Below are 23891 nucleotides of genomic sequence, written 5' to 3'. Positions count from 1 at the left end.
CTGCAATTTCTGGCAGCAGCTCTCAAGGGTTCCAGACAAGCGTCTCTGCCAGCCCACCCAGAGATGCTGAGGATTGAACCCTGCGCATGAGGCAGGTGCTCTAACCACTAAGCTCTGCTTCCACTCCTCGCTTCTCCATTCCCCGTCATTATCCCCATTTACGTCCCTCAATAAAGGGGCCTGCGGGTGAGCATTTTGCGGTCACCGTGGGCGACCGCCGAGAGCACTTCCATCTTCCCCAGATTCCCCCCTCGCGCTACACGCACTCAGAAGTATTATCTTGTTTCTTGTTTACGCCTCTGCCCACCCCGTCCCCGCCGACAGGGCAGCCGAATGGAAAAAAAATGACAACAGAAGCAAATGAAAATCCAATATCCAATTCCATTAGAATCAGAACTTGTAAGCGGCGTAAAATCAAATAAAACCACATGTCAGCAGGATGTAAAATGACAAGATTAAAAACAGCCAGACTGTTAAAATCAACCGTCACCTGCTTTAATGCCTGCTGGGGGGAGAAAAGGAAAAAAAAGGAAAGAGGTTTTTGTTTTGTTTCTGTTAGTTGGTCAGGACAGAGGTGGTTTTTAACAATCTTTCCAGAGGAGGAAATCCCATTCTAGGGGCGCCCATGCCAATAAGGCCCTGCTCCTCATTTGATGTCTGTCTCAAAGTTCTGGCATAAAGGAGGAGTGAGGCTCGTCTAAAGGTCTTTACTGTAGGACCAGGGTGGGCAACATTTTTATTTCCCTGTTGAGGGCTGAATTCCTTTGAGGATAATGTGTCAGGGGCTGCGTATTGGAAGTGGCTATGACAACAGTGGGCGGAGCTGGAGGAAAATGGGGCGGGGCCTCCCCTTCCATCCCTTTCCCTCCCTCTTTCTCCCCATCCAGCAACCTGCAGGGACAGGTTACCTGCGATTCCAGCAGCTGGCAATACTGTCCAGTTCTCTTCTAAAGCCATCCAAGTTGTTGGCCTCTGCTAACCCCTTGTGGCAGGGAGTTCCGCAGTCTGCACCGTGCGAAGAAGGTTCTTTCGTTTTGCCTCGCATCTCCCAACATTCGGCTTCGTTCGATGCCCCCTGGCAGGACGAACTAGCTTCAATACACCACCCCATTGTGATTTCACCCCATCTCTTTCTCTGCCCCACTAATGCAGGAGGAGCAGGCCAACAGCAACCTGGCCAAGTTCCGGAAGGTTCAGCATGAGCTGGATGAGGCCGAGGAGCGGGCGGACATCGCCGAGTCCCAAGTCAACAAGCTGAGGGCCAAGAGCCGTGATATCGGGGCAAAGGTGAGAAACCTCTGGTGCGTTATCGCTCCTCTCCAACTCTTATAATTTCAGTTTCTTCCCACCTGATATCTGCATTTCTCAGCTGACTCCTCCTTCTTCCTCTCTCCCTGTCCCCTTGCAGAAAGGTCTGAACGAGGAGTAACTCCTTTTGAAGATCTGACGCCCCCCCATCCTCGAATCACACGTGTGCCCCCAGCTCCACACCTGAAAGGCAGTGGAGGACGCTTCCCCCCCCCGCTCTGTATATCAGCACAGCCCCCGAAATGTAGAATAAAGGCTATCAAACAGCTATTGCGTTCCGTGTGTCTCCGTACGTGTCAGGGGCTGTTTGCCAGAGTGGTATATGATATGAAGGCTTGCAGGCTACAGTGGTACCTCGGGTTACATACGCTTCAGGTTACATATGCTTCAGGTTACAGGCTCCACTAACCCAGAAATAGTGCATCCAGAACTTTGCTTCTGGATGAGAACAGAAATCGTGCTCCGGCAGTGCGGCAGCAGCGGGAGGCTCCATTACCTAAAGTGGTGCTTCAGGTTAAGAACAGTTTCAGGTTAAGAACGGACCTCCGGAACAAATTAAGTACTTAACCCGAGGTACCACTGTACATGCGAATGAATGCCAGTTGCTGGAGGCAAGCCAAGAGAGAAGGCGTTTTGCTAAATCACTGCGCTAGAGCTAGAGGAGCCTTTCAGGGTGGTGCTGCAAGATCACTTAAATAAAACCAAACTGCGAGCTGCAATAAAATGTTGCAGCATGAAGTGCTCCAGCTCTGTCCTCCAACCAGCTGAGCTCCGCCGCCCTTCCCCGGAAACACCATTCCATTCACTCTTCCCCTGGTTTTCTTTTTGCTTCATTTCCCAGCAGATATTTGGTTATTAGTGGCCACAAAGTCTGCCCAGTCCTCCCTGAGTTTTTCTTTTTAGGGATTACTTCCTCTTTAGTAGTCCCCCCCCCTAAAGATTTTCTGTTGTCCTTCTGCAAATTTGCGGTTCTCCCTAAACATGATGGTACTGCCTGGGTTTTTGTGTGTGTGTGGTATTGTTTGGGCTTCAGAAACAATGGCACTCATAGCCTAAACATCAGAATTATAAGGAATAATCATGATTTTACTAAGCATTTAGTGGCACGAAAGGTGCATTGCTGCTTAATAATAATAATAATAATAATAATAATAATAATAATAATAATAATAATAATAATAATTGTACCCCGCTCATCTGGTTGGGTTTCCCCAGAGTACAAGGGGGTGAAGATCTGTGCCCTGAGGAAAAGAGAAAATCTCTGGGCTCATCCAGATGACCTGTTTATACCCCATTCCTCCTGTTTTTTTTCTTGCACAAAGCTTACACAGCTGTCAGGCTTTCCGGTTTTTACTGAGTGTTGCTTCTGATCTGTTTGCGGGGTATTTATATGTATTCCCATCCATCATTTGTTCCCCCCACACTTTCCAACGTATGTTCCCATAACTGCAAGAAGCCCTCTCTCTTTTTAAGAGGATTTGTGGCACTAGGGGGACAGAGCCCTTAAATCCATCTTAATTGTGCAAACCCGAGTTTCCGGAAATGTGTCTGAATCTCTCCATGCAAAATGCAGCCTGGAGACGCCCTCTCTGTTGCAGCCCTGGTCCTCTCAGGACAGCACCTTCGACCAACCCCTTCTCCCTGGCGGAGCCTGCCTCTCCACTGATGCAGAAGCACCAAATTCACAGTAAAAGGCAAAGTTCCCTTTTGTCCAAAGTATCCAGAGTTGGCGTTTTTTGCCCAGTTTCCTGGCAGTATCTCAAGCCCCTTCCTGAACAACGGCTGCCACCTTGTGGCTTTCACCTGTTACTGGCTAATTGGGCCTAATCTCTTTCCTTGTAAGGAAGAGAGATTTGCTAAAGCGATGCTTTTGAATTCTGGTGCTGGAGGAGACTCTTGAGAGTCCCATAGACTGCAAGAAGATCAAACCTCTCCATTCTGAAGGAAATCAGCCCTGAGTGCTCACTGGAAGGACAGATCCTGAAGCTGAAGCTCCAAGACTTTGGCCACCTCATGAGAAGAGAAGACTCCCTGGAAAAAGACCCTGATGTTGGGAAAGATGGTGGGCACAAGGAGAAGGGGACGACAGAGGATGAGGTGGTGGGACAGTGTTCTCGAAGCTACCAGCATGAGTTTGACCAAACTGCGGGAGGCAGTGGAAGACAGGAGTGCCTGGTGTGCTCTGGTCCATGGGGTCACGAAGCGTCGGACACGACTAAACAACAACAACAGGGTCACAATCACACCATACAGAATTCCGGGCGCTGTAGTTTGTTAAAGGGGCTGTAGTTTGTTGGGGGGCCTCTTCCCCTCCTAGAGCTGCAATTAGCAAAGTGGTTTAACGATCAACCCCTCTTCCTAGGGGACTCTGGGAACTTTAGCTCTGTGAAGGCAATGAGGGGTCTCCAAGCTGCTCTTAGCACCCTTAACAAACTACAGTTCCCAGAATTATGGGGGGGGGGGAGAGCCATGACAGTTTAAAGTGGTATCATAGCGCTTTAAATGTATAGCACGAATGTGGCCTGAATTCTACTCAAAGTTAGACCCATTGGAATCAACGGACCTTAGTCATGTTCATTTTTTTTAGTGGATTTACTCAGTGGGGCACTAACATTGGTTATAACTCTGACTCTGAGGCTCAGCTTTCGATTTTCGATTAGATTTGTGTGTTGTGTGTCACTAAAAAGTCCTGAATTGATTTACAGTGGTACCTCAGGTTACATACGCTTCAGGTTACAGACTCCGCTAACCCAGAAATAGTACCTTGGGTTAAGAACTTTGCTTCAGGATGAGAACAGAAATCGTGCTCTGGCGGCGTGGCAGCAGCAGGAGGCCCCATTAGCTAAAGTGGTGCTTCAGGTTAAGAACAGTTTCAGGTTAAGAACGGACCTCCAGAACGAATTAAGTACTTAACCCGAGGTACCACTGTACAAGCAAGTAAAAAAGAATAATGCAGAAATTTAAAAAGATCTAACGGTAGAATTGTGGCAGCCCCTAAATTGTGGAATCCCCTCTTCCAAGTGGTGTGTTTTGCATCATTATATAGTCTCATATTCTTTACCCTCCCTGGACTTGGATATCTAAGATTTAGATTTTCTTTGCAATTGTTTTAAGCTCTGGACTGTAACTCTGGGACCTTAAAGCAAAAGGTGGGTAAGAATCAGATAACTGATAATTTCAGGTGCACTATTTGAATGTCTAGAGCAGGTGTCGGCAAGGCTTACTGGGCATGGACCGGATCACTCCTGCAGAGAACTTCCGTGGGCCGGACTAGTGCAGCACGACGCCAGAAATCACATCTGTGGCGCCGGAAATCACTTCTGCGCTGAAATATACTCAGAGTTGAGTGTGGATTTCATGCTCTATTCAGCTCATAGTAGTGAGGAATGAAATTCCCCCAAAATATCTGCTATATATACATTATTTACACAATGGGCTGCACCTGATTGGCTAATTCCTGGATTCTCCTGTAGGCCTATCAGGTTGCGGATTCACTTCCACCTGGAGCTGGATTGGGTGGCTCCTGCCGACCAATCATACCGCTGCATTGTTCTAGGACCAATCAGACTGCTGCATTTTGGATCCTATTGTTCTAGGACCAATCAGACTGCTGCATTTGGATCCTATTCAACTCAGTGCATAACATGCACAGAAGCGATTTCCGGAGCCACGGAAGAGTCCCTGCGTGCCGGTTTAGCGCAGCGTGGGGGGACTCGCCAAGAAGGCGGCTCAGTTTGGGGGCAGCTCATGGGCTGCTTCCGGCCCATGGGCCTTAGGTTGCCAACCTCTGGTCTAGAGCAGGGTTCTGAAGGCCAGTCTTGGCCTTCCAGGACACCCCGTTTGGCCCACAAGGCATTTCTCCCCAAATTACACCCACCCACCAGCTGATGTCAGCTGAGGACAGGGTGGAATCTAGCAGGAAACAGGCCGGCTGAGAAGAGGCCGCAGACATTATTATTATTTTAAAAATTGTGTACTGCTCCTCTAGGGTCACAGAGTGGTTCGTATCACAATAACAGAAAATGAGAATGCAAAGTACATAATAAAACAGAAACAATCTGCAAGCACAATTAAACGGCCATAGAATGTTAATCAGCCAAAGGTCTGGTTAGAGAGAAAAGTTTACGCCTGGCGCCTAAAGATATGTAATGAAGATGCCAGATGAGCCCCCCTGGGGACAGTCGAAAGCGAAACTAAACTCTGCAAAAGCCCCTCTCCTGCTCTTAGGGGGATACCTGGTGCTTTGGTCCTCAGCATCCCAAGCATCCCAGATTTAATCCCTACTTGTCAGCTGATTAACGGGGGTTAAATCCTGCTCAGCCCAGCATTCCTCTTTGAGCTAGGGAGGCTCACGCAGGAGCCTGGCGGGGCTGCCAGGAAGCCCTTTGGCAAAAGCACTTCCAAGCAGTTTGGCATTCCTGATTGAGCCTCCGAAAACAGCAGCTGCGGGGCTTTGCAAAAGCCCTTTGCAAAAGCGCTTTCAAGCAGCCCGGCGTTCCTCTCGGAGCTTCGGTTCTCAGAGCTTCAGGCGGGAGCAGTGGGCCAATGAGATCTGCACCCCAGCGACACCCAGAGACCCACAAGCACCCCACCCCAGCTATAAACCTGCGCCTGTGATTCCTGCGGTGCTTTGCCCCCAAGTCACAGCCCTTTGTGCAGAAAGCCTATAAGTCCCATGCTGTATCCAAAGCACAGATAAATAATAGATTGGTGCCAGCCTTGTGACAGCAGATATAGCCTTTCGCCAAATCACAGAGGTGGAAGGGTCTCAAAGGCCGTTTAGCCTAGCCTTGTTGGCCAACACAGGAAATCCTCTGCAAGGCGCGCCTTCTGCTTAAAAAACTCAGTGAAGAACACCACCACCTTCCAACGCAGTCTGGGTGGAGAGGGACATTTATGCGCACTTCTGTTCTCCAATATACACCAGTTTCGGATACATCCATGCCATACATTTAAAGCACACAGCTTCCCCCCACCCAAGAATCCTGGGAGCTATAGTTTGTTAAGGATGCTGGGAATTGGAGCTCTGTGAGGGGTGGACTACAGTTCTCTCTCGCCACAGTCATAATGGATGTTTACCTTTCATACGTTGCCGAACTACAACTCCCATCAGCCCCAGCAAGCATGGCCAATGGCCAGGGTCGATGGGAGTTGTAGTTCAGGAATACCTGAAAGGCCAAAGGTTCCCCACCCTTAGTGGGTTGATTGTACCATTTGTAATCAGCTTAATTAGTCAGTGAAATCTGCAGGTATTCACAGCAGAATGAACACAGAAGTCCCTGCCACCCTCCTCTCACCATAGCTGATCTTGCTGTAAAGTTTGGTGGCAGTAGATTCAGGACCGACAAAGCGGTTGCTTTACACACACACACAGACAGAATTAACTTGCGGAACTGCCTGCCACATGAAGCTGGTGGTGAGTGCTAGCATGGGCGTCTTTTGAAGGGGATTAGGCAAATTCACGGACTACAGGTGTGCTGATGGCTGTTATCCATGATAGCTAGCTAGAAGAACTTCCATGTTTAGACACAGTGTACCTCTGAATTGTCTGTAGGACGAGGGTGGCGCTGTGGGTTAAACCACAGAGCCTAGGACTTGCCGATCAGAAGGTTGGCGGTTCGAATCCCCGCGACGGGGTGAGCTCCTGTTGCTCGGTCCCTGCTCCTGCTACCTAGCAGTACGAAAGCACGTCAAAGGGCAAGTAGATAAATAGGTACCACTCCGGCGGGAAGGTAAACGGCATTTCCGTGCGCTGCTCTGGTTCGCCAGAAGCGGCTTAGTCATGCTGGCCACATGACCCGGAAGCGGTACGCCGGCTCCCTCGGCCAATAAAACGAGATGAGTGCCGCAACCCCAGAGTCGGCCGCGACTGGACCTAATGGTCAGGGGTCCCTTTTTACCTCTGAATTTCAGTTTCAGGGGTGCAACAGCAGGGGAGGACCCCGCTTGTGTGCATCCAGGAGGCATCCGATCTGCCCCAGTGAAAAGAAAAACGCGACCTTTGATCTAGCAGGACCCTGATATGAACAAAAAACAGGCACCCTCTTAGAAGACACATTATGTTAAGACAGGCACTGCTACTCACAGCTCTTTCAAACATTTGCATTCAAAACAATTCACACTTTTCTTTTTAAAAAATCAGACACTAAGCTTGTCAAGTATCGTAGCTATCTGTACTGTTCCTGTAAGGTTTGCGACGTTTGTATCTATATATTTTTGTTTGTGCTGAGAATTGAAACCATGAAAATAGAAATAAAAGGCAGCTGCTTGGTTAATCCAGGACATCCCCCCCTTTAATCGATCCAAATGACAATCAATCAATCAATCAGATTGAAGGAATAAACTGAATAATGGAATAAGCTAGCCTCACTGACTGTCTGGGAAAATCCTGATCTGGGGAGTCTCAGGAGAGAGGACTGGAGGTTTTCCCCTACATGAAAATGAGACTTGCCATCCTGTTTCACACCCAGCAGAAAATTCCCATCGAAAAATTTGTTTGGGATGCAAAAGGAAAGGCGAGGGGGTGTCAGCTGGTGAACAAAAGGCAGATTAAAATATGCATATGTGCAAATGAGATTAGGCCAGGCTGGTAGGTGCCTAAAAGGGATCAGAGGCATTAAGCCCAATATTCAGGGAGATTAGAAGAGATGAAAGCACGCAGATGTATAGATTAGGCTGTCTTACGCCGGATCCCTTGATTAAACTGATTAAAATAGGTCAGCACTATTAAAATAGACTCGGGAGGATTAGAAGGGGGCTATTGATAGATATTGTTTTTAACAACAACAAAAAAAAAAACACCCACGGCGAGGCCATTCCTGGGCAAGTCGATCTGACTTCCTGAAACAGCTACGGAAATTTGCACTGAAATATTCCTCTCTGGGAAAATGCCCAGGCAATTCCTCACATCCTGGAGCAGCCCTGTTTCTGCAAGGGAGAAGGGGTGCCTTTGGGCTCTTCGCTCCGAGAAACAAAATGGCGAGCAAAGTGCTCCGCGCAGCTCGAGCGAGCGAGCCAAGCTACACATGAAGGCGGGGTGCATTTTCCAAGGGGGATCTGATCAGATTCCAGCCTTGCAAAGCAGCTTGGGGAAGGGCGGTGTGAGAAGGACTCCACGCGCCCTTAAATCACAGCCTTACCCCCCTACCCCCAAAACAACCCCCTCTCATACACAGGCGCGTACCTGTCCCACTGCCTACCTGTCCCACTGAGATTCCTCCAGTGCAGGGGGTTGGACTGGATGACCCTCGGGGTCCCTTCGGACTCAAAGATTCCATTCGTGTCATTCGGAGCCTGCAATATTTCAGGCTGCCTGGGACTCTGCAACAAAGAGAAGTATCTCATTTCCCAGCTCCGTGTCAAGAGGCAGGGCAACCCTGAGCTCGATATCGTGAATAATAAACATAAAAGAGGCCTCCAACATCTTCACAGCTGGCTTAGGCCTGTAAGCTCTGTGGTGGGATATCTGCCTTGCACAGCGAAGGTCCCCAATGGCACCTCCTGGTAGGTCTGGGTGATTTCCCGGCCTGAAACCCTCGCAAGTGGCTGCCAGCCAGTGTAAGCAGTGCTGAGCTCGATGGACTCTGCATAAAGCAGTTTCCTATTGATGAACTTCCTTGGGGGGGGGACGGACGGACCTGGCTGACCTTAGCCTTGGTGAAGACTTGACATTTTCATCCCCCGTAAAGTTTTTGGTTTGAGTTTCCATTGAAATAAGGCTGTATTTTAATGTTTTAATGTTGTATTTTAATCTTGTTTTTAATTTGTGTTTCAATCAATTTGTTTTTATATTGGGTGTTAGCTCGGTCTAGGCTGGGGAGGGCGGGGTATAAATAAAATTTATTATTATTTATTATTATTATTGACCTCTTTTGGGAGCAGGATGCTAGGCTAGAGGGGCGTTTGGTATGAACCTGCTCTTCTTGCATATTATTTTTTATCAATGGACATGGGGCCCATCGGCCAGTTCCACTGCTAAGAGAAGGGACCACAGACTGGCTTAATCCATATGGTGGATGCTGGGTAACGTTCTGGTTCCTGGAGGTTGGGATTAACTCCTGGACTTACCTCAGCCATCCAAGCAGTGTCTGTCGTACTCCTTCAGGGTGCTGTGGGGACGCGGGCGGTTCCTTGGTCTTGCCGAACAGCTGTGTGGCCTGGTTTTCCCTCACCGATGCTGCCATCTTTACCTCCACCTGACAAAAGTCAACAATGAGGGACAGGCCTTCTCTTGCTTCCTCCACCCTCTCAGGTAGCAGGGGGTTGGACTGGATGACTCGCGGGGTCCCTTCCAACTCTACGGTTTTTGTTAAGGGACTTATGGTCTGTGTGTGTGGCTTGGGAGCTGCAGGGTCAGGTAAAAAACAATGCTGTCCAGGGTTGTAAAGACTGCAGAGAGAATAACTGGATGCACTCTTCCCACCTTGGATCAAATCTATGCTTCCAGGTGCCATAAGAAAGCTGCAGGACAGCGCGGAAATGATCTCTTTCAGCTTCTGCCTTCTGGAAGAAGGTCCAGGGTTATAAAGACTAGGACTAGCCGCCTGAGAAACAGTTTCTACCCAAATGCGATTTTGGTTTTAAACACAATGTAAGGAGCCTAGGACTTGCCAATCAGAAGGTCGGCGGTTCGAATCCCCACGACGGGGTGAGCTCCCGTTGCTCGGTCCCTGCTCCTGCCAACCTAGCAGTTCGAAAGCACACCAGTGCAAGTAGATAAATAGGTACCGCTCTGGCGGGAAGGTAAACAGCATTTCCTTGCACTGCTCTAGTTCTCCAGAAGCGACTTAGTCATGCTGGCCAATAAAGCGAGATGAGCGTCGCAACCCCAGAGTCGGCCATGACTAGACCTAATGGTCAGGGGTCCCTTTACCTTTACCTTTAAGGAGTCTATATGGGAGAATATTGTACAGTGGTACCTCGCAAGACGAAAAATTCGCAAGACAAAATAGTTTTTTGTTTTTTGAGTTGCTTCGCAAGACGAATTTCCCTATGGGCTTGCTTCGCAAGACGAGAACGTCTTGCGCCTTTTTCTTAAAACCGTCAATGCATTCCTATGGGAAACCGTCAATGCATTTCCTATGGGAAAGCATGCTTCGCAAGACGAAAAATTCACAAGACGAAAAAACTCGCAGAACGAATTAATTTCGTCTTGCGAGGCACCACTGTATTTAAAAATGGGGTATCAGAGTTTTTAGGGGGCTAACCAGGCTGGGATAGCATGCTTGTTGGTTTTTGAATGTCTGATGTAGATTTTTCAATTTCGTTGCTCTGTATGGGACAATGACAATAAAGGTTATCGTATCATCGTAGCGTATTGTATCATACCCGGTGGGAGGGAGCTGTCGGGGAAGTCCCTGTTCAAAACTGCCTCCAAGCAGCTCCCCAGGAAGACACCTTGGTTATAAATGCAGACATCATTAACTTCAGGCAGAAAGATAACAGCCTAATCACAACACACGTTTAATGTCCACTTAAAAGTGCATTAAAACATTGATCAGCACCAACAGGATAATGAATCTGAATCTCCCAGCACCATCACCTTAACCGGCGTTGTTGCTCTCTTAAAGTGCCTATAGACAACCGGGAATGGAGCTATCTTCCTGGCCCGAGTGATAAACTGCTCTGTGTAGCTCCAAAGCTTGCCTCTTCTTGCAAGCGTCATACACCAGCTCTTATTTCTCTCTGTCTCTCTCTCGCGGGCAAGCTGAGCATCTTGTGGGGAATGGAAAACAAAGGGAACCCAAAATATTCCCTCTTTGCACCGAAATGCCTCTTTTCCCCAATAGAAAATCTCCACGCCGTGGTCCAAGATGAATGCAACTAAGTTCAATACAGATATATTGTCAAAAGAATTGGTCTTGTATATGGTCTCGGCAACTCAAATAGTCATTGCAACTCAATGGAAAACAACCCAGAATCTTACCAATCGCTCTGGAATATAGCAATAATGGAGAAAACGACTCATAATTTGAGATTTCGACAGGACACTTTTTATATCATTTGGCATTCCTTTTATTACACATGCAGAGGAACCATCATTTTCAAGGCAAACCTCATCACAAGCCCAGAAAAATTGGATCTACGCTTGACAATCAAATCATGCCGATATTCTTTACTTGCACTTGTTCCAAATTTAACCCAGGCACAACTCATTCTACTTTATAGTTTTGCCTCTCATCTTTCGATTTCCATCTGCGGTTTTGTATACGTTACACAAGGAAATAAAAATACATTTACAGAAAAGGAAATCTCTGCGCCTCCCCAGCCCAGCCCAACCCAAATGTACAGCTTGGTACATTTCTAGTATGCAAAAGTACCTGGTGGTCTGAGGGCTCCAGAACTCAATATCCCGTTGCCTCTTCTTGCTTGGGATTAATCTGACAGAGGAGGGGATGGGGCCCTGGCTGGTGAGGGGAGGGTCTTAGGTCGTGGGGAGGGAGGGGCAGGAGACAGCTGTGAGCTGGAAGAAAAGTGGGGAGCAATGTCCTCTGCCTATTAATCTGCACCAGCTCCGAACTGGTTCAGCCCCATGGAATCCTATGACTCCCATCTTGTTTTGTCAGTTTATTTACCGTATTTTTTGCTCTATAAGACTCACTTTTTCCCTCCTAAAAAGTAAGGGGAAATGTGTGCGCGTCTTATGGAGCGAATGCAGGTTGTGCAGCTATCCCAGAAGCCAGAACAGGAAGAGGGATCGCTGCTTTCACTGCACAGCGATCCCTCTCGCTGTTCTGGCTTCTGAGATTCAGAATATTTTTTTTTCTTGTTTTCCTCCTCCAAAAACTAGGTGCGTCTTGTGGTCTGGTGCGTCTTATAGAGCGAAAAATACGGTATTTCTCTACAAAATACAGTACTTACTTTGCACATAAATAATAACCCTTGCTCTGCACTTTTGCTTTTTATAGGGTTTTTTAAACATATCATTTCCAACAATCATTTAACATTAATTTCTCTATTGCTTTTAATTATCATTAACTAATAACTCTCTCCATAGTCTTTCTTGCAATATTTCGAGTAGTCCTCCTTACAGAACTTCTTGCAGTCCTACTAGCGTAATCTGTTAATTACAATTGCTTTTCAAATAGTTCAAATATTTATTCCAGTCTTCTTAGAATCTCTGGTCCCGCAGGTTTTGAATCCTTCCTGTTAATTTATCTCATTCTGCATAGTCCATTAATTTCACCTGCCATTCTTCTTTCGTCGGTAACTCTTCTTGCTTCCATTTTTGTGCCAATAATATTCTTGCTGCCGTCATTGCATATAAAAACAACTTAAAACATGCTCTGCACTTTTGCAACAAAGATGGAGCGAGCTTGTTTTCTCCCGCTCCAGAGGGCAGGACTCGAACCAAGGGCTTCAAATGGCAAGAAAGGAGATTCTGACTAAACATCAGGAAGAACTTTTGGGTGGCAAGAGCTGTTCAACCCTTGGGAAGTGTTGGACTCTGCTTCCTTGTAGGGTTTTGTTTTGTTTTTGTATATAATTTTGATTAAGTTTTCTGTTTTGCAACTTAAGATATCGTTTTTACCTCCTTAAGATATCAGTGACTTGCCTTCTTCTCTTTCCATGGTTCATTTTACATATCATAAATCCCAGCATGTTTTACAAAAACCATACCATTCAGTATTCCATTATTGTATCCATCAAAACTGTTGAATTTATCTTAATGCTACCGGCGTTTTCAGCTGGACACAGCTATTTCCCATATATTCAATAAACGTTTTCCAATCTTCTCTAAACGTATGTTCTTCTTGTCCTCTCATTCTCTATGTTAAGTCTGCGAGTTGTGCGCATTCTGTCAACTTAAGTTGCCATTCTTCTTTAGTTGGGACCTCGCCCGTTTTCCAATTTTGGGCTAACAAAACATGGGCCGCAGTAGTGGCATACATAAACCTTTTTTTGACACCTGGGGATTTCAGTCTGAGTTATCCCCAACAGATAGAACTCTGGTTGTTGTTTTTAAAGTACTTTAAAACATGTTTTTCAATTCGTTATGGATCATTTCCCAATACTCTTTTACCCTTTTGCAAGTCCTCCCACATATGAAAGAACGTTCCTTCCGCCTCTTTGCATCTCCCACACTTATCTGATTCTCTCTCATACATCTTAGCAAGCCTATACCATCTGTGAATCATTTTCAGGTAGTTCTCCTTCAAAGAACAACACACTGTAAACTTCAAGTCACTTTTCCAAAGTTTCCCCCAGAGGTTAACTTTCCTTAGAGGTTTTTAAGCAGAGGATAGGTGGCCATCTGCCATGGGCACTTTAGCTGAGATTCCTGAATTGCAGGGGGTTGGGTTAGACCAGGGCTCAGCAAACTTACCGCGCCTCGGGCCAGTGTCTCCATCGCCGATCACGCGGCGGGCCAGAGGGCAGGGGAGCGTGTGCCCATACGTGTGTGCACACGCTATTTCTGGCACATATCCAGGTCGGAGGAGTACCGGAAATAGCTTGTGTGCATGTGCACAGCCTCCTCCGACCCAGATGTGCACCGGAAATAACCCTTGCGCATGCACACAAGCTATTTCCGGTGCTCCTCCGACCTGGAAGTGGGCAGCTGCGCAACGCAGCGCTGGTGAGAGCGAGCGGTGGCAGCGGGTAGCAGGGGTCGCCGTGGGCCGGATAAACGGGTCGCTCGGGCCTTATCCGTCCCACGGGCCTTAGTTTGGGGACCCCTGGAGTAGACGACTCTTGGGGTCCCTTCCAAGTCTTACCAGCTGGAAAGGGGAGCAAGGTGAAAAGTGTGGAGGACCCCCCCCTTTACAAAACTCATAACCTGAGCTCGTGCCCACTTAGTTTCCACCTTCCTAAGACATATTATTTTCTCTTCCTCCCCTATATGTGTGACTCCTTCCTCAGGAATGTGTTCTTAAGTGCCCTTTGCTATCTCTTGCGGTGTTCTGGGCCCCAGGGGCAACTGCCGGAGCTCTCTAGGCGGCAAGTCTGGCGCATTTGATACCTATAGTTGCAAAGTTTCAAAACGATTTGTGTTTGCCTCGCCCAGCCGTGCCATGATGTTCTCAGAGTCTTTGGGTCTAGCAGGTGCTCTAAATCTGAGAATTAAAACAAGGGCAACCTACCCACCCACCCCCCGTCCTCCACTCCTCCCTCCGAAAGACAATTGTCTCTCTCGCCCAGCCCCCTGCTGACCCTCGTCTCTTGCGGGTATGGGGCCTGGCTTAGAAGGCGTCAGGCAAGCTGATGCGAGGGATGAGAGGAAAACCAGAAGAGCCCGGCTGGATCAGAAACCCATGACCCATCGAGACCAGGATCCCGTTCTTGCTGACTAGATTGAGGTTGCCAGACATCCCCGTTTCCCTGGGACAGTCCCTGGATTTACAAATCAGTCCCCTGAGAAAATCCATCTATTTAGTAGGAAGTTGAAAAGTGTCCCCGGATTCATTGAAAAAAAAAAAATCAGGTAACCTTAACCTAGATGCCCACGGGAAACCTGCAAGCGGGACCCGGGCAGAAGAGCATTTTTAAAATTTTAATTAAATTTGTATACCACCCTATACCCGCAGGTCTCAGGGGTTCACAAGATAGAATCGCAACAGAATAAAGCGCATAATAAAAACAAGAACAACCCAACAATCCCACACCTACCCGACACATTTTAAAAGGGCGTTGGTTGGATGTCAATCAGCCAAAGGACTAGTTAAAGAGGAACGTTTTTTGCCTGGCACCTAAAGGTATATATTTTTCACTTTCTACAGTTTCCAGCAAGTGGTATTCAGAAGCATTGCTGCCTCTAACCATAGCCGTTGACATACCCTCCAACATTTCTCCATTGAAAATAGGGACGTCCTATTTTATAATAATAATAATAATAATAATAATAATAATAATAATAATAATAATGTGTCCCACCGATCTGACTGAGTTGCCCCAGCCACTCTGGGTGGCTTCCAACATATATAAAAACGTAATAAAACATTAGACATTAAAAAAGAACCTTCCCTATACAGTGGACACTCAGGTTGTGAACATGAGGCACGTTCGCAACCCGTGCAGGTTGAGATTTAGCACTTCTGCGCATGCGCAAAGAGCGATTTAGCACTTCTGCGCATGTGCGACCGCTGAAACCCGGAAGTAACCCGTTCCAGTACTTCCGAGTTTCGGCGTATCCATAACCCAAAAAACCGCAACCTGAAGCATCTGTAACCTGAGGTATGACTGTACAGGGCTGCCTTCAGATGTCTTCTAAAAGTTGTCTAGTTACTTATCTCCTTGGCTGGGGGGGGGGGGGGTTCGCCTAACTCCATACCCTCCAACATTTCTCCGGTGAAAATAGGGACGTCCAAAGGAAAAGCGGGACATTCCGGGATCAACTGAGAAACCAGGACGGCTTCTTTAAATCTGGGGCTGTCCCTGGAAATTAGGGACACTTGGAGGGTCTGGTAAAAGAGATCAGCAGAACTGGGATAAAGGTGGGATGTTGGAGGAGCCCTGATGTATCTCAATGCAGACTGTGTGGGGTTATTTGGGGGGATACTTGTCAGGGCTTGAGGATGGTTGTGGGGCACCGCTAGAGCACGAAGGGGCAACCGAGCCTTCTGGTTCAGAGATAAGAGGTTGCCTCTTCCTAGCAAAGGAACTGAGTTTATGAGGTTGGGGGGCTGAGGGCCAGATTGGAGGAACAGAGGAGGGACCAGAGTTGTGGGTTTGGGGGCTCAGGACAGAAGGGGCCAGAGAGATGGCTCTTGTTGTTGTTGTTTAGTCATGTCCGACTCTTCGTGACGCCATGGACCAGAGCACGCCAGGCACTCCTGTCTTCCACTGCCTCCCGCAGTTGGGTCAAACTGGTAGCTTCGAGAACACTGTCCCACCATCTCGTCCTCTGTCGTCCCCTTCTCCTTGTGCCCTCCATCTTTCCCAACATCAGGGTCTTTTCCAGGGAGTCTTCTCTTCTCATGAGGTGGCCAAAGTCTTGGAGCCTCAGCTTCAGGATCTGTCCTTCCAGTGAGCACTCAGGGCTGATTTCCTTCAGAATGGAGAGGTTTGATCTTCTTGCAGTCCATGGGACTCTCAAGGGTCTCCTCCAGCACCAGAATTCAAATGCATCCATTCTTCGGCGATCAGCCTTCTTTATGGTCCAGCTCTCACTTCCATACATCACTACTGGGAAAACCATAGCTTTTACTATACGGACCTTTGTTGGCAAGGTGATGTCTCTACTTTTTAGAGACGGCTTGGTGAGAGCTAATTCCCCATAGCAGGGGACAGGGCACAGTTTCGGCGGCAGTGAGGTCAACTCAACCCAAATTCTGTTGCAGATGACATTAGGCTTGGGTTGCGCAGATGCATCTCTGCACCGACACCCTCTTTGTGCGTGTGTGTGCCCCCCTCTCCAAATCCCCGGAATCTCACACCTCTTCCCGGATAACAGTTGCCCTCTTGTTTGGGTATCACCACTTTATACCAACTAAGTGGACATTATGTTCGGGGAACCGGGCCAGATTCAATTCCACCAGCCTCTCTCCTGCGGATGCTTTTTCGCTAGCGCAGGAGGAGAGACAAAGGCCTCAAGATAATTAACTCTTCTCCCCCCCCCCACTGCAGCCACCCACCCCATAAGCTATCCCCTTCTTCTTTTTGTCTCGATATAAAAAGACCAGGATTCCAGAAAGCGAGCCAAGGCTGGAAAGCTGTCAACAGCAGCTGGGTGTGAAGAGAGAGATTTGCCAGAGACAGGGAATGCAGCACTCCCAGATACCGACAGCAAGGATCCCAGCCTCCCACCCCTTGCTCCCCACATCCAACCCCCAACTGACGTGTGGCTCTCTCAGTTTCAAACCCCCCCCAAACCCCCAAATATCCCAACTAAAAGAGACAGACGTCGGCAGACAGCTATGATTTTGCTAGAGCGACATCCCTGCGAGGGAGAGACGGTTACGACATTTGGGACTTTCCTGGCGCTGTGGTTAAAAGCCTCAGTGCCTAGGGCTTGCCGATCGAAAGGTCGGCGGTTCGAATCCCCGCGGCGGGGTGCGCTCCCGTTGTTTGGTCCCAGCGCCTGCCCACCTAGCAGTTCGAAAGCACTCCCGGGTGCAAGTAGATAAATAGGGGCCGCTTACTGGTGGGAAGGTAAACGGCGTTTCCGTGTGCGGCTCTGGCTCGCCAGAGCAGCGATGTCACGCTGGCCACGTAACCGGAAGTGTCTCCGAACAGCGCTGGCCCCCGGCCTCTTTGAGTGAGATGGGCGACAACCCTAGAGTCTGTCAAGACTGGCCCGTACGGGCAGGGGTACCTTTACCTTTACCTTTCTTTTTTATGTTTTTATTCATACTTTTTCAAGTTTATACATTTCATTAGTTTCACAATTGATTTAACATTTCGCAGTTTGACTTCCTTCCCCATCTTGCTGCAGTTCCTTAATTTTTTTTTAATATTTCATGCATACCCAAATTCATTTAATTTGTTCCTTTAATTATCTACTTTCAATATATACTTTTATGAATCTGCAGGTTATTACAATAATCCTGCCAATATTTTTATCGGTTTACAATTCATCTGTAAATATTCAACAAACCATTTCCATTCTTTTATAAAACGTTTGTTATCTTGATTTCCTATTCTTCCAGGAAGTTTCACCATTTCCACATATTCCATAAGTTTTTGTATCCATTCTTCCTTTGCTGGGACTTCTGTTGTTTCCATTTTGGGGCAAGTAGCATTCTTGTTACTGTAGTAGCACACAGTACATGAATAAATTTCTATAGAATTTAGGTAGTTCTGTCCCTATAATTTCCAAAAGAAAAGCTTCTGGGGGGTTTTTTGTGTGCTTTTTTTTTTACAAAAGTTATTTTGGGCTTTCCTGTTGGAAAATGTTAGATGTTTTACTGTGTTAGATGTTTAATGTTAGATGTTTTGATTTGTTTGAAGCTGCCTAGAGTGGCTGGGGCAACCCAGTGAGATGAGCAGCATAAAAATAAAATACGAAATGAAATGAAATTCCTCTCTCACAATATTAGAACTTGGTGGCGTCCAGCAAAGCTACATTTTGGAAGACTCAGGACAGGTGGAAGGAAAACTATGCAGCCCGTAACTGTGGAACTCCCTCCTGCAGGAGGAAGAGATGGCCACAAACTTGGATGACTTTAAAATAAAGGTAAAGGGACCCCTGACCATCAGGTCCAGTCGTGGCCGACTCTGGGGTTGCGGCGCTCATCTCGCTTTACTGGCCGAGGGAGCCAGCGTACAGCTTCCGGGTCATGTGGCCAGCATGACTAAGCCGCTTCTGGCGAACCAGAGCAGCGTATGGAAATGCCGTTTACCTTCCCGCCGGAGTGGTACCTATTTATCTACTTGCACTTTGACGTGCTTTTGAACTGCTAGGTTGGCAGGAACAGGGACTGAACAACGGGAGCTCACCCTGTCGCGGGGATTTGAACCGCCGACCTTCTGATCAGCAAGTCCTAGGCTCTGTGGTTTAACCCAAAGCGCCACCCGTGTCCCTTTGGCTTTAAAATAGGATTGGAGAAATTCATGGAGGAGAGGGCTATTGATGACTACGGTCAGAGGCAGCAATGCTTCTGAATGCCAGTAGTGCTGGAAACCACAGGAGGGGAGAAGGCTCTTGTGTTCAAATTCTGCTTGCGGGTTTCCAATAGGCATGTGGTCAGCCACTGTGAAGAGAAGAGTCTGGGCTAGATGGCCCCAGAGTAGGCTCATCCCGTGTTGTTGTGGCTTTTTCACATTCCTCTCACGCACCTGTCCAGACAGACCACAGAAGCGGCCTGTAGGTCTCCGATAGGGATGTCGGGGGTTGGGGAGAAATTCAAACTGCCCACTCCACACTTCCCAGAGCAATTCATTAAACAAAACCGCAGCTCTCATTCGAAATGGATTTTGCAATGCTGTTCTCCATCCGAAAAAAGAGTGCAGAAATGTGAAACAGTGTGCATAAAAATGCAAACGTTTCCCTGTTTAATTTTTAAGCAGATTCCCTTCCCTTCCCACTCCCGGAACTTGCAACACAAGGAGACAAAGCAAAACTTGGTCATCTATTTCTGAAAACAACATGCAAGCATGCATTGTATTGGGGAAACTTGTTTTTTTTTTAAAAAAAGCTTTCTCTGGCTTTCACTCGTAGCTGAGTAAGATTGTCTTCCCTGAACACGGTTTTAACAGTGAGTCCATAAGTGACTGTGGAGGCCAATTCTGGATCCACACGTCCTTCCACGGTGGGGATGCAGGTTTCCAGATGAGAGTTGATAACGGTGAGGGTTTGCCAAACGTGCCTTCCTCTTAGCATGTTTCTCCCTTTCGTCCTGAGTTCAAGCGTCTTCAAAGCCCATGACACCTTTGGTAAAGGCTGTTCTCCGACTGGAGCGCTCGCAGGCCAGTGTTTCCCAATTGTCAGTGTTTATACTACATTTTTTTAGATTTGCCTTGAGAGTCTTTAAACCTCTTTTATTGACCATCAGCATTATGCTTCCCCTTTTTAAGTTTGGAATATAGTAGTTGCTTTGGAAGACGATAATCAGGCATCCGCACAACATGACCAGTCCAGCGAAGTTGACGTTGAAGAATCATTGCTTTGACACTGGTGATCTTTGCTTCTTCCAGTACACTGATATTAGTTCGCCTGTCTTCCCAAGTGATGTGTAAAATTTTTCGGAAACTCCGTTGATGGAATCTTTCAAGGAGTTGGAGATGCGTTTATAAGTGGTGCATGTTTCACAAGCATACAGGAAGGTTGGTGGTACAATAGCTTTGTAAACAAGCATTTTGGTTTCCCTGCGAATGTGCCAGTCGCTATGTCTAGATGGGCCATAATTAACTCTTCCAGCAGGCTCTCCTTAGGTAGGGTTGCCATATTTCAAAAGTGAAAATCCAGACACAAAAGTTATTAAGTTGTTGAGCTTTATTTGCAAGGGCTGAATACCAGCTATGTCTGGGAAATTCCAGATGTATAGCAACCCTACAGTATGCCACTATTTATTGTTTTGCTAGTCGCTTTGTTTATTGTGCCTGTAATTCTACTGCAGATTACTCTGGGATTACTCGTAATAGCCAATTTTTTGGAGAGGGGGTGATAGTTACTAAAGATACACACATGCAAAGTCTCTCTGCATGTTCAGCAGAACTCCAGGCTTGGCCAAAGTTTGTAACATTTGAAAAATCAACAGGCCAGTGCGGTTGGCACTTGGGTGATACAGAAAATGAGCAGAAAATGGGAACCAACAGCATCTTGTTCTCGCTCAAAGTAATGAAGGTGACTTTGGTCTGAGTCATTTGCTGTCTTCTTGTGAAAAGCATGTGGCTTCATGTTGTATTGGTAACATGGGGTCACATGTTCCAGGTCACATGATCCTTTCTTGCCCTTGCCACAAGGGACAAAAGAAGTGCAAACGAACTGCATTATCCCACTCGTTGGAACTCCCTGCCTGTTGACAACAGAAATTCGCCTTCACTGCGCTCTTTTTGTGCTCTGCTTAAAAACACAGTTGTTTTAGGCAAGACTATCCATTGTAGTCCATTTAGGGGCGCGGGTGGCGCTGTGGTCTAAGCCACTGAGCCTCTTGGGCTTGCCAATCAGAAGGTCGGCAGTTAGAATCCCCACGACAGCGTGAGCTCCTGTTGCTCTGTCCCAACTCCTGCCAACCTAGCATGCCAACTAGATAAATAGGTACCACTGCGGCAGGAAGGTAAACGATGTTTCTGTGTGCTCTGGTTTCCATCACGGTGTCCCGTTACACCAGAAGCGGTTTAGTCCTGCTGGCCACATGACCTGGAAAGCTGTCTGTGGACAAACACTGGCTCGCTCGTCCTGAAAGCGAGATGAGCGCTGCAACCCCATAGTCGCCTTTGACTGGACTTAACCGTCCAGGGGTCCTTTACCTTTTACCCATCCATTGTAGTGAACGATGGTATAACAGAACGAAGAACACCAGCCCGAGGTACAAGACAAGGCTGCCCCCTTTCCCCATTTTTTTTTGTATTGGGCATTGATTCTCTGGCCAATGTAATTAGAGAAGATGGAAATATAAAAGGAAAAAGGAAGAATGGAAAACAGAAAATAAGCTTACTTGTATATGACACCTTGCTAACAATCGAAAATCCATTGGAAAATACGCAGGTAATAAAGGCACCTTTGGAAAGAAAGAAAAAAGTCTATCCGGACATGTAGTGTGTTGACACATGCTTTAGTATTATCTTTAGCACATCGTTGATTTCAATTATATTTTCTGAATGTTTCAAATGCCAGCGATGAGGACTAGAACCTTAGGGCAAAAACAGATTCTGCCTTAAACTCCACCCCCCCCATTGCTTTATTCTTTCTGTAAACCACTCTGAGGTTTCGTTATAGTCAAACCGTCCATAATTCTTGCAAAATAAATAAGCAAAAGCAAATACTCACTGGATCTGTATGTTACCAATGCAGTGTGCCAACCAGACTGGGAGCAGTTTCATCAGAGAACCTCTGAGCATGTGCCGTGTGCCGTTCCCTCGCATCCGAGTCTCGAGGGCCATCTGACAAAGTGCCTGGCAGTCATAGGACAAAAATACTGCGTCAGGGAGTCACAACGTCTACTGATTTTAAAAAAGAAAGATTTATACAATCTGAGAAGAAGCCAGAATATCTGTTTTAAGCCCAGGATATGCCTCATGCGGCTTCTTTCAGTCTAAGTCAGGCATCCCCAAACTCGGCCCTCCATATGTTTTGGGACTACAACTCCCATTATCCCTAGCTAACAGGACCAGTGGTCAGGGGTGATGGGGATTGTAGTCCCAAAACATCTGGAGGGCCAAGTTTGGGGCTGCCTGGTCTAAGTTATGCGTATTAATTTTGCCTTTTAATTCTCCGAATCGCCCTGAGATCTTCAGGTGAGGGGCGGTATACAAATTTAATGAATAACAATAAATAAAGTTATCCACCAGGAAGAGATGAATCTTGTGTACAGAAGGAACGAAGCGGAATAGACTGCAGTTTAATCGTAAATAAATTCAATGACAAATCATTCTGCTCCTACAACCTGTGGGGAGCTTTGCAGGATGGTTAAGGCCCACCGACCGGCCACAAGACCTTCCTCGCCCCCTCCTTTAACCGTGCCAGCGATGAGGACTAGAACCTTAGGGCAAAAACAGATTCTGCCGTCGCAGAGGCACCACCACAGTTCCGCGGGACATACAAAGGGCTGCGGATGCGCCAGAACGAAATTGAGCCCTGCAATCTCGCGCTCCACCTGCCTTTGTCCTGCTCAGCACCCGTCCCACTCAGCACCCCAGTCCAGCTGCTGCCATCCACCCCCACCTGAAAAGCATCTTAGCTCTCACTTCCCTGGGCCTTTTGGGCTCCCCCCCATCAGCCATTGCACGCCAGCACGGACTGCTTCCTGCACCCTCCTCTGCGACAAAAGAGAGGCGGGCCGAGGAAATGATCCGAAAGCATCCTAGTGCCACAAACAAAACAGGTGTTAATCCCCAAACCTCGCCAAAACCTCCATCTCCCCCCTCCGGCCGCTTAATCCCACCCCTGGGCTTATCCTGGCTCCGAGCACCTGTCCCCCATTCCCCATCCCTCCCTCGGCCGGTCAACAATAGCAGCTGAGAATCAACGCCAGTCAACAATGGCAGCTGAGAATCAGCACCCTGGTCAGAAAGGCCTTGGGAAGGCGTGAAGTTCCCGGGGGGGGGGGTGGAGGGAGAGAGCTAATTCCAGCTCCCCATCTCTGACCACCCTCCGAGGCCCCCCCCCCGTTCCCTCGAACAACCCCCATGCCGTCCGCCCAAGGTCAGGGAAGGTGACCGGGGTGGTTTAGAGGGGAGGGCAGAGGTCAGAGCCAGACATTTCCCTCTCTCCCATCCCCCCCCCATGGCATTCTTTGAGCGTCACCCCTCCTTCGCAAGCGACATCCTGTCCGCGCACCGGTGATGATTGGCAGCCACACGAAGAATTGTAGGACCGTAGAATTGGTGACTAAAGGTCATCTAGTCCAACCCACTGCGATGCATCGCAGCTGCAAAAATTCATGGCCGTCTTACAGTTTTCAATCGGTGTGCATTCCTTCCGAAATCCTGCAGCTTTTCACGCCACAGATGCTCCACAGCAGGACTCTACTGTATACCATCCTGTGTTTTTCTGAGCAAGGGAGGTATATAAATCTAATAAGTGATAAAATCATACGAGTTGCGCTCTAAGTAAGAGCCTGTTTGCGCCATCATTGGCGTAGCGTGGGGGTGCAGGGGGGGCGGCCGCACCGGCCGCAACATCGGGGGGGGGCGCTCGCACTCGCAGCTCTCTGCCCCTACCTGGCTCACTCACTCTCTCTCACTGCAGTGCTGGCTGTGCGAATCCGATCCGAGCCGCCGGGTCGCCGCCCACTGTGGAGGGGAGGGTGCCAGGCGTGCGGTGCGGTGCGGAGAGAGAGTGAGGGACTATCTGGGGGAGGGACAGTGCAGTGGGGGGGGCGCAAATTACTTGCCTTGCCCCGGGTTAGGGGGCGCAAATTACTTGCCTTGCCCCGGGTGCTGACAACCCACGCTACGCCACTGTGCGCCATACTGTACATTGAAAGCACTGTGAAGCCACTTTCTACAATCGTGATTCTACGATGGTATGATTTGTTTTATTC

General features: G+C 47.9%; 1 protein-coding gene and 1 long non-coding RNA gene across 4 annotated transcripts in view; one reads left to right on the top strand and one right to left on the bottom strand.

Moving 5' to 3' along the window:
- Nucleotides 1–1576, top strand: part of LOC310662844 (myosin-7) — a 44294-nt gene extending 42718 nt beyond the window's left edge. The window contains exons 39-40 of one of the 2 annotated variants that reach the window (XM_083410012.1): nt 1153–1287; nt 1409–1576. In XM_083410012.1, the coding sequence (XP_083266138.1) occupies nt 1153–1287; nt 1409–1429 (156 nt within the window). In that variant the 3' untranslated portion in view covers nt 1430–1576. Of the gene's footprint in view, nt 1–1152; nt 1302–1408 lie in introns of both variants that reach the window. The other variant, XM_083410013.1, reaches the window with a different exon arrangement.
- Nucleotides 942–23292, bottom strand: LOC310663238. Of its 2 annotated transcripts, XR_014504419.1 has the most exons (4): nt 22331–23292; nt 21677–21849; nt 9376–9503; nt 942–1075 (listed from the first exon to the last, which is right to left on the bottom strand). It is a non-coding gene; the product is annotated as an uncharacterized lncRNA (long non-coding RNA). The 2 variants fall into 2 exon arrangements; XR_014504420.1 differs by lacking the exons at nt 942–1075; nt 9376–9503 and adding an exon at nt 20936–21407.
- Nucleotides 23293–23891: the final 599 nt, after the last annotated feature.

Source organism: Podarcis tiliguerta (assembly GCF_965153285.1).
Source record: "Podarcis tiliguerta genome assembly, chromosome: 13".
Taxonomy (NCBI): Eukaryota; Metazoa; Chordata; class Lepidosauria; order Squamata; family Lacertidae; genus Podarcis; species Podarcis tiliguerta.
The sequence above is the reverse complement of the archived record's forward strand: the minus strand, read 5'-3'. Positions and strand labels throughout refer to the sequence as shown.